General features: G+C 37.6%; 1 protein-coding gene across 1 annotated transcript in view; it reads left to right on the top strand.

Moving 5' to 3' along the window:
- Positions 1–11,466, top strand: part of LOC133633428 (collagen alpha-1(XVII) chain-like) — a 73,206-nt gene that overhangs the window by 4,110 nt on the left and 57,630 nt on the right. Inside the window, exons 2-4 of the mRNA XM_062025953.1 lie at positions 9,226–9,577; positions 9,684–9,731; positions 9,802–9,855. Coding sequence (XP_061881937.1) covers positions 9,337–9,577; positions 9,684–9,731; positions 9,802–9,855 — 343 coding nt within the window. The 5' untranslated portion in view covers positions 9,226–9,336. The remainder of the gene's footprint in view (positions 1–9,225; positions 9,578–9,683; positions 9,732–9,801; positions 9,856–11,466) is intronic.

The raw sequence follows: 11,466 nt of genomic DNA, 5'->3' as shown, positions 1-11,466 counted from the left end.
TATATATACATACAAACATATATATGTTTGTATGTATGTATGTATATATATATACATACATACATACATACATACATACATACATATATATAGTTGAGGTTTCTGTGGTTTATCCTTTATACAGTGCTCAATACCGGGGTAAAGCGTAATATACATTAGGTCAGGGAAAAAAACAGAGGCTATTTCATCCCTACAAGCATGATTCGCAGGTTTCCCTGCTCTTCAGGGGATTTGAAGAGGGGGGAAACCTGCGAAGCAGGCTTGTGGGGATGCAATAGCTTCTGTGTTTTTGGGGATGAACGTATACACATATGTGTTGTTGTCTGTGTTGTTGTCTTTATTGTTAACAAGGATACAATGTTCTGCGGAGGTGTACTTACAGCAATTCTATAGACAAATGATGCTATTTATAATCGCGGTGGAGAGTGAGAGCGGCGCAAAATATTTTCTTCATCGTAAGAAAAATTACTTGAGAAGCACTGGGTTATGATAACATGAGTTTATTATGATATTTTAGATTTGTATTGCAGGAATGAATCAACATTTTATGTGACGTACTGTATGATTAGTATCACATATATTTGGGGAATAAAGTCATCCGTCGGCCATATTGTGCTTTGAAGTTTGTGGCTTCACCCAATTACTGATTTTGTTTTGACACATATTCTAACACTGGCTTGCACTTTTTTAGAATAAAAATGGCTTAATAAACTAAAAATCTAATAAAACTACAATAGTATTGGCCACGAGATGAGACCAAACCAATCAGTATCCTGGCCCCTTGCTTGACTCAGCCAGTTATTTCATGTCTACAGGGGTCCAATAATGTTAAAAATGTATTCAGAACGTCGGCAGCCAATTGTAGGGCACATATAGACAAACAATGCAATTCATACTCAGATTCATACCTGTGGACAATTTAGAGATGGATGTCCAAACTACGACCGGTGTATGTCATGAGTTTAATAAAGAATCTGTCAATGAGGAGATTTTAATTCCATTTAAAAGTCAATCTGTATGCAGCTGATTATTTGCCATCTATTGGTAAACTGGAGAATGTCAGGTCTATGATCAATTACATTGCATTTACTTATATGACCTAATGCAAATAACATTCTCTAGTTATGATGCAAAAAAACCCCCCGAAACAACACAAATACCAACAGACACGGTCACACATAACACAAACAACACATTTTGTGGATATTGTAAAACACGTCTATGCAGTATGCACCATAAACAATCCGAATTACATCCATTTAAATCCATTACAAAGCATTATGGGAAAAATGCAAAACACCATTTCCACACTTATCCAAATATTTTAACTGCTTGTTTACAAAACTTTAAGGAGGTAGGAGTCCAACTTTCACTTGGTCTTAATATCCAATTATATAAATTATTAGTTATATATCCATTATATTAATATAGTATGTACACCTAAAAAAATACAAATTAAAAAAAAATATATATATACAGTATATATATATATATATATACAAATTTAAAAAAAAAAAAAAAATATATATATATATATATATATATATATATATACTGTATATGTATATATAGCTACTTTACATGCAGTGGGCTTTCGCCCCTGTCAAATTTTTTTTAGCCCAATGCCACCCAGGCAAAAAGTTTGGACACCCCTGATTTAGAGTCTTCAATTAACCTAACAAGCATGCATGTGGGAGGAACCCAGAGTACTCAAATAAAATCCCCCCCACACACATAGAAAGGTCCAAATGGAGATTAAAAAATAGATTTCCCATTTCTTCCCTCAATCTAATACGATTACAATTAAAAATGTTATTTCATAATTTTTTGGGAATTATTTTTCTATTATTTTGTGGATATGAATATCGGATAATAATCCGATATATATTAGTATTGGATTGTATCGATTTGCATCTATAATCCCCGATATAAACTCAGATACAAGCAGTCCTGCAGCGTGTTTATATTTGCAAAGCCGGACAGCCAGTTAACATCTCCAAAAGGCAAACATGCTAGGCTATATGCTACTAGGAGCTAGCAGCTACACAACAGCTAAGCACACAAGCTACACACGTGTAATAAGTCCTGTACTGAGCAATTGACATCACATTTGTCAATATAAAGAAGTATCAAATAATGATATTTGCATATTACTTACATGTACAAAGTCTCCAAGACAGAAGCGCATTAGAAAGTATCCAGTAACAAAAGTGTCCGCATCTTTCAACTTACTGCGTCATGACCCTAACCCAGGGGTCGGCGACCCAAAACATTGAAAGAGCCATATTGGACCAAAAGTCTTATATAAGTGTTATAATGAAGACAACACATGATGTAAGTGTCTATATTAGCTATAATAGCCTATTATAGACGCAAATCTTCGTTGACAGAAACGTTGAAATTGAATATTTATTCTACACATTTTTACAACATTGAAAAACATGAGTAAAACTTCCCAGGGGTTAGATAACTCCTGGAAATGACTGTCTTAGAATGTCCAAAGGTATAGATGTGTGTGTCCAAGTTACAGGAAACGGCAGGATGTCTTCTTCTAATGGATTTATTACAATCTTTGCAAGCTGGGTAACGTTTGCTGTGGTCTGGAACAACATGGCGCTTAAAGAACTATCAGAAATGCAGCCAATGTTACACACAGCCATCACATGGACAAAGATACGACCTTCTGGAGGAAAGTTCTGTGGTCAGATGAAACAAAAATTTGAGCTGTTTGGCCACAATACCCAGCAATATGTTTGGAGGAGAAAAGGTGAGGCCTTTAATCCCAGGAACACCATGCCTGCCGTCAAGCATGGTGGTGGTAGTATTATGCTCTGGGCCTGTTTTGCTGCCAATGGAACTGGTGCTTTACAGAGAGTAAATGGGACAATGAAAAAGGAGGATTACCTCCAAATTCTTCAAGACAACCTAAAATCATCAGCCCGGAGGTTGGGTCTTGGGCGCAGTTGGGTGTTCCAACAGGACAATGACCCCAAACACACCTCAAAAGTGGTAAAGGAATGGCTAAATCAGGCTGGAATTCAGGTTTTAGAATGGCCTTCCCAAAGTCCTGACTTAAACTCGTGGACAATGCTGAAGAAACAAGTCCATGTCAGAAAACCAATACATTTAGTTGAACTGCACCAATTTTGTCAAGAGGAGTGGTCAAAAATTCAACCAGAAGCTTGTGGATGGCTACCAAAAGCGCCTTATTGCAGTGAAACTTGCCAAGGGACATGTAAGCAAATATTAACATTGCTGTATGTATACTTTTGACCCAGCAGATTTGCTCACTTTTTCAGTAGACCCATAATAAATTCACAAAAGAACCAAACTTCATGAATGTTTTTTGTGACCAACAAGTATGTGCTCCAATCACTTTATCACAAAAAAAACAAGAGTTGTAGAAATTATTGGAAACTCAAGACAGCCATGACATTATGTTCTTTACAAGTGTATGTAAACTTTTGACCACGAACATACCTACAAACGAGGCATAACAATGCAATATCTACATACAGCTAGCCCAAATAGCATGTTAGCATCGATTAGCTTGCAGTCATGCACTCCAACAAGTCCGTGACATCGACTAAGCTAAACCTTTGTGCATTCACGCACAGCATAAAACGTTTGGTGGACAAAACGGGACAAAGAAGGAGTGGCATAAAACACGTCTTTCCGTGGCAGCGTCGGAGAAAGTTGTATATAAATACAAACCAGTGAGTCACAGTCCACACAACGGTGCGTTCACGGGCCGCTGAAATTAGTAGGCCAAAACGACGCTCGCCAAATACTCTCATCGGTGAAGCATAAACACAAACATATTAAACAGTGGACTTTTTAACAATTAGGTTGGTGTCGTGTTTGTCCTCCTACAGCAGTGTTTTTCAACCACTGTGCCGCGGCACACTAGTGTGCCGTGAGATATTATGCAACTTCACCTAATTGGTCCAAAAAAATATTTTTTTGCAAATCAATAATTATAATAATGTGCCGTTGTCTAGTGCAGTGTTTTTTGGTGTGTAAAAAGTTAATGTAAGGCTTAAACCAAAAATGAACGATAGGCAAGTCCCACTAGGAAAAGGCACTGAAGCATAGGGATGGCTATGCAAAACAAAAGTAAAACTGTATTTATAGTACACATACACATTAGTAGGCTAAATGAACCTCTTCAACATAAAAGTAAAACTGAACTGGCTACAAAGTTAACAAAAACAGAATGCTGGACGACAGCAAAAACTTACAGCGTGTGGAGCGGAGACGGCGTCCACAAAAGCACATCCGTACATGACATGACAATCAACAATGTCCCCACAAAGAAGGATAGCGTACGCACAACTTAAATAGTCTTGATTGCGAAAACAAAGCAGGTGTGGGGAATAGAACTCAAAGGAAGGCGTGAAGCTGCTACAGGAGAACAACAACAAAACAGGAAGGGTCACCAAACGAACAGCGCAAGACAGAGACTAAAGCACTACACGTAGGAAACAACAACAAACTCAAAATAAGGCACGACAACCTGGTGGAGTTTCATTTTGTAACCTTTTCTGCTGGTGGTGTGCCTCCGTATTTTTTTTTATGAAAAAAATGTGCCTTGGCTCAAAAAAGGTTGAAAAACTCTGTCCTACAGAAACCAAATCACAACAAAAAACATATTTTTTCACCCCATTTTTCCCCCCATTTCCATACATTTTTTAAAAAGCCCCGAATAATCATCACTTAATTTCAACGTAAAGACAGCATAAGTCCTACCCAGATGTTTTTCATACCTATCATTGTTCTCTGTTTGACTTATTTCACTTCATCAAAACTTTTTCTAACATTCCACACTACTGAATAATAAAAGTATGTATGATACTAATATCGTATCAGATCAATATCGGTAAGGGCTCCAATATCGGTATTGTCTCGAAAGAGTAATGTTACATAAATAAAGCTAGTATAAACGTCCTAGACTGTTCAAGTACCTTTGTAAGGGGGGGAACTTCCAGACTTAGGATGTGATCAAATACAAAGTCACTTTTGGTGGGCAATTAAAGAAGTTCACACCCAGAATGTTAGAATATTTGTCTCATGAGTGCGTAATGAATTTGGCAGCAAATTGGGGAGGCTTGAACATGTTTAGGCACACCAGACGGGCGATCCAACAATTTTCTAAACAAAAAAAATAGATCCTCTCAAACATCACTGATAATGTTGTCAGTGCTGGTTCGAACTGGTTTGAAATGAATAGACAATTAGTCATTTTAACGCCCAGGGCCAAGTTGGAATCAAAAACTGAATAAGCAAATGTAAGAAAAAAACGTTATGTGATTTTTTTATTATTAAATCAACACAAAAAAAAATCAACCACAAGATACACTTACAGTTAGTGGTTCCTACAATATACAGTCGTGGTCAAAAGTTTACATACATTTGTAAAGAACATAATGTCATGGCTGTCTTGAGTTTCCAATCATTTCTACAACTCTTATTTTTTTTGTGATAGAGTGATTGGAGCACAAAAAACATTCATGAAGTTTGGTTCTTTTATGAATTTATTATGGGTCTACTGAAAATGTGAGCAAATCTGCTGGGTCAAAAGTATACATACAGCAATGTTAATATTTGCTTACATGTCCCTTGGCAAGTTTCACTGCAATAAGGCGCTTTTGGTAGCCATCCACAAGCTTCTGCTTGAATTTTTGACCACTCCTCTTGACACAATTGGTGCAGTTCAGCTAAAAGTGTTGGTTTTCTGACATGGACTTGTTTCTTCAGCATTGTCCACACATTTAAGTCAGGACTTTGGGAAGGCCATTCTAAAACCTTAATTCTAGCCTGATTTAGCCACTCCTTTACCACTTTTGACATGTGTTTAGGGTCATTGTCAACTGCGCCCAAGACCCAACCTCCGGGCTGATGATTTTAGGTTGTCCTGAAGAATTTGGAGGTAATCCTCCTTTTTCATTGTCCCATTTACTCTCTGTAAAGCACCAGTTCCATTGACAGCAAAACAGGCCCAGAGCATAATACTGCCACCACCATGCTTGATGGTAGGTATGGTGTTCCTGGGATTAAAGGCCTCACATTTTCTCCTCCAAACAGCTCAATTTTTGTTTCATCTGACATCACATGGACAAAGATAAGACCTTCTGGAGGAAAGTTCTGTGGTCAGATGAAACAATTGTGCTGCTGGTCCACTAATAGTACTAACCTTTAACAGTTAATTTTACTCATTTCCATTAATTACACGTTTCTATGTAACTGTTATTTTATTTTAGTTTCTTTTTTGTTCAAGAAAATGTTTTTTGTTGTTGTTTTTTTTAAAAATAAAAGGACATTATCTTCACCAGACCAGATTGTTTGTTTTAAAGCAGGGGTGTCAAACTCATTTTAGATCAGGGGCCACATGGAGAAAAATCTCCTCCCAAGTAGACTGGACTGGTAAAAATCACGGCACGATAACTTAAAAATAAAGACAACTTCAGATTGTTTTCTTTGTTTGAAAATAGTACTGTCAAGACGTGGTCTGTGGGTTGTTCGTTTTCCCGAGTTGCAAGGAAGGTTGGAGTGGACAAGACGTGCAGGTAAAGACATTTTTATTTTAACACCATAAACTACAAAAAAAAAGGGAGCAAACAAAAGGCGGAGAATAGTGATGGGTCCGGCAACACAGATGCATCGGCGCATGCGTCGAGCTCAGAGCAATACCCTGTGTCGGTGCGCATACCGCTTTTAGAAAGTCACGTGACCAATCATGAGCTGTTTTGGTCACGTCGTTTTGTCCTACTAACTTCATGTGAGGACTGTGACGCAGCAGTTTGTTTACATGTAAACTCTTCCACCCCTTCGTTGTCTCATTTTGTCCACCAAAAGTTTTATACTGTGCGTGAATGCACAAAGCTGCGCTTTGTTGATGTAATCACCGTTAAAACAAGATTTTACAGTCAAAAAACAGCAGCTCAGTCAACAGAATTTTTATGCAAAAAACAGTAGTATTTTTTTTTTTCAATTTACAGTAATACGCTGTAAAGAACAACGTAAAATGTATTGTCATTGTTATTAATTTGATGGGTAGTTTGCTGTAAAGTTAAGCATTTTTATTTAGACAAAAACATGTTTGGAAAGTATAATAATATATACTCCCGCCTCCTCTGTGCCCTGTGAGCGGGTCTTTTCTACAGCCGGAGAAATAATAACTAAGAAGAGACGACTGAAGTGTTGATAACAATCCCACACCCCGGATTGTAAATAATGTAAATAATTCAATGTATATACTCTGATGATTAACTTGTGTGATGACTGTATTATGATGATAGTATATATCTGTATCATGAATCAATTTAAGTGGACCCCGACTTAAACAAGTTGAAAAACGTATTCGGGTGTTACCATTTAGTGGTCAATTGTACGGAATATGTACTTCACTGTGCAATCTACTCGTAAAAGTTTTAATCAATTAATGAAAGAAATCGTCTAAAATTGAACACGTTGGAAAAACTGTTTTTCTTAATAAAAATGTGTAAAAAATAAATTTAAAAAAATCCCAGTCCACGAGCATCCTCATTCACAACACGTTCTCTTAGATTTCCATGTTATGATACATGTTCACATTTTTTATTGACTATATCTAAAAAAGATAAAAATGTATTTTTATTTAAATGAAGATATGAAATAATCCTAAATGAAATACAACGACTTGGTTTATATTATTGTATATACTAGGTCATAAAATCAGTGTCAGTTGAGTCGGTCCATAGGTTGCCTGTAGGGATTTTTAGTGTCCAGCAGATGTCAGTATTTAGTGACACAGTATCGACACAGTATCAATACAGTTTTGCAATGTGTCGAAAGGCTTCATGACGCCTCATCAACCCATCACTAGCGGAGAACAAACTTGGTTATGAAACAAAAGAACGTCAACACATGAACTGAACTATTGTCATAAACAAAAACTTACTTGGAAAGCATGGAGCATGAACTATGGTATCAACAGGAAGCAAAGGATAGCATGGATGCCAGAAGTAATGTCGCCAGACAGACTGCCTGGCAACTGCAAGCCTAAATACTGGTGACATGATTAGTGAAAGCAGGTGCGTGACTCAAAATGTGAAACAGGTGAAACTAATGGTTGCTATGGTGAGAAAACAAGGGAGTGAAAAAAACCAAACAGCACATGGCCAAACAAAAACATGATCACACAGACATGACAAGTACAAGCACATTCTGAAAATGAACAAATCATAATTTTTTAAACAATTAATTTGTCGTTATTTATATTTTCTGAATAAATGATGTGATAATGTTTATCAGTCAACTCATTGGTGTTAATTTTCAACTAAGATAAAAAAAATATATATCAAAATCAAATTACAGGATGTTAATTAAGTAGTTTGATCATTTTCCTCCACTGATGTACTAACATGTGGTTTATTTTGTACATATCATCTACAGAGATACAAATAATTGCTATTGCGACATCCAGTGGACACATTTAGAACAGCTGTTTCTTTCATTCAAAAATTTCAGGTACATTTTTATTCTTGGCAAACTCATCCCGCGGGCTGGGAAAAACCTGTTGGTGGGCCGGATCCGGCTCTCGGGCCTAACGTTTGACACCCCTGGTTTAAAGGGTTCTTAAAACCAGGTCCAGTCCAGATTATGTCCAGGACAACACAGCAACACACACCTTCATTTATGTACACTCAAATTAGGGAACATAACAACAGATTGCATATTAACAATAAACAAAATTAGGTAACACTTTAGTATGGGGAACATATTCACCATTAATGAGTTTCTTATTAAAGTAACAAAGACATAAATTTAGAGTTATTTGGACACTAGGGGAATATATAAGGGTTAGGGTTAGGGTTATGGTTAGGGTTAGGGTTACTAATAAATAAATAATTCTGAGGTTATTGAGGGAAGACTCTTAGTTAATGGCTTACTGGTTGTATAATAAGGCATTAATAAGTACTTAACAATGACTAATTAAGAGCCAATATGTTACTAATTTGCATGTTAATAAGCAACTAATTAATGGTGAATATGTGTTACCCAAAATTACATTTTCAAAATAAGCATTTTAGAACTTCCCATCTATTTTTATGATTTTTGGCTATCATTATCGGTTTCAACCATATAACTTCCTAAAGTTCAAAAATGCTGAATAAATGTTTTAAAGAAAGTAATACTAAGTGAATATCAATCGTAACGTGATTTGCATCTTCTTCTCCCCTCTAGGTTATATTTTCCTGTCTGCATTGGTTTTAAAAAAAACAGTTCGGCACAAACCAGTGAGAGCACCAGAGAATCTTTTGCGGCCGTATCATCGGGTGGCCATTTAACTCCACGATGACCTCAGGAGCCAGGTTTAGGGCTGGGTCAGGGTCTTCTGGGTTGGTCAGTCTTCTTGGAGACGACGCAAGAGAAGGAGCTGGCACTGTGACCATTTCTACGGTGACCAAAACCTACACTACGGAAGGATCCGGGCAAGCCAACAGAAGCTTGTCCTCTGCTTTGGCCTATTCTCCTGTTTTGAAGGACAGGAAGATCCTGACCACTTCGTCAGCGGCTCACAATGAGGTTTTTGAAGGTAAGTCACAGTCGGATTTCCGAGAATTATCAGTTGATGCGTCAATTATTCGGAGAAATTATCAATTGAGGGTTAATAAGACATTGAAGGTGTTGTCGTGTTACAGAGAGCTCAAGTACAGACTCGTCTCCGGTGTATTCCCGGAAGGAGTATGGTGAGTGAGTCACAGTGAATCACCCGATGAAGACTCTTGTCCATGATTTAATCAATCTTTTTTCTTGTAGGCTCCGCAAAGGCGACTTCAGGTTCTGCCACAAGAGGGCGAATTCCCAGCCGAGGTAAACAGACAGCCCTGAAAGACCTTGGACTTAGACTTCCTTTTATTGTCATTCAAATTTGAACTTTACAGAACAGATAAGAACGACATTTCGTTGCATTAGCTCGTTGTCGTGCAGGATAAACGAGCAATAAAAATAGAATTGGATAGAATAGAATAGAATGCATTTTATTGTCACTATACACAGGTACAATGAGATTAAAAGCAACTCCAGTATCAGTGCGACAGTCTACAAATATGCAAAACATAGGAAGGAAAGGAAAGAAAAATAGTGCAAAAGGAGGTAAGGTGCACAGTCCAGTCCTGAGAACCAGGGCCGGCCCGTGGCATAGGCCGTATAGGCAAATGCTAAGGGCGCCGTCCATCAGGGGGCGCCACGCCAGTGCCACAAACGTTGGAGAAAAAAAAAAAGAAAAAAAAAGTTCGTACTATTATTTCTAAATACAAAAAATAATCCCACGTTAATTAAAATGCAAAGTAAAGCCTATTTAATAGAAATATTATTTGTCACAGCATTGTGACCCCCCTCCCCCTCCCGCACGGTGCGCCCCCTCCCTTCCCATATCATGACTCTTTTTGGACGTCACCACATCAAAAAAATCAACACAAGATGTCAAAACGGCCAAAACTGTCAGGTGCCCAGGGAAGTAAAAAGAGATAAGAAGAGGAGAAACGAGAAAAAGACAGAGGTAGCAGGTAGGTAACGTTAGCCTACATGAAATTATTTGTGTGTGATAGTAACCTGGCTTTTTAGCATTAAGCTAATGTTACATGATTCGGCAATTGCTAATCAATAAATAGCTAGTTCTGTTTTAACGTCGGGTTAGTATTGTGGAGGGGGCTAATTGTTATGGAAAATAATAATGTAACGTTAGGCAATTACAGTACTCCCACCTTACATTCCTCAGGGACATTTGTTTTAGATCTTTTAAGCAGGTGTTTTTTGTTGACATTGTTATTGCCTTCTGGTTAGCTAATGTTTGCTCTGCAGGTAATAGTCACTTTTCCACCCCTTTATATATTAGGTATAGTTGTAAGCCTGGTTGTTAAAGTGCACATCATTAATGTTAATTAAGCAATATCACATGAGAGGGAATGCTGTTTTTTAATTTGAGCACTGCTGTGATTCGGTTAAAGATAATCATAACATAACATTCTCATATAATATGTTAATTTGCTTTCTTTAAGTAAAAAAAAAGGTAAAAGACAAAGCTATTCGGTTTCTTGTGAGTATATACACTTCACTGCCGATGTGGGGGGGGCGCCACCTAAAATCTTGCCTAGGGCGCCAGATTGGTTAGGGCCAGGCCTGCTGAGAACAAATGTTCTGAATGTGTTGTTTAAATATTATACTATATACATATATACAGAATAATTCAGACAGTGGGTGGAAAGTAAAAATTTCACACAAAAAGGTGCTAGACTATAAAATCAGTGCTTATGAGAGTTCACCGTGGTTATGGGTTTAGGGAAAAAACTGTTCTTGAGTCTGTTTGTCTTTGACCTGATGACCCTGTAGCGCCTTCCTGAGGGTAGCAGGTCAAACAGGTCAAAGCCAGGGTGGACGCTGTCCTTGATAATGTTGGTAGCTCTGCTGAGGCAGCGGGAGGTG

This window comes from Entelurus aequoreus, linkage group LG18 (genome assembly GCF_033978785.1).
Source record: "Entelurus aequoreus isolate RoL-2023_Sb linkage group LG18, RoL_Eaeq_v1.1, whole genome shotgun sequence".
Classification (NCBI taxonomy): domain Eukaryota; kingdom Metazoa; phylum Chordata; class Actinopteri; order Syngnathiformes; family Syngnathidae; genus Entelurus; species Entelurus aequoreus.
Note: the sequence above shows the minus strand (reverse complement) of the source record. Positions and strands in the feature narration are given on the sequence as shown.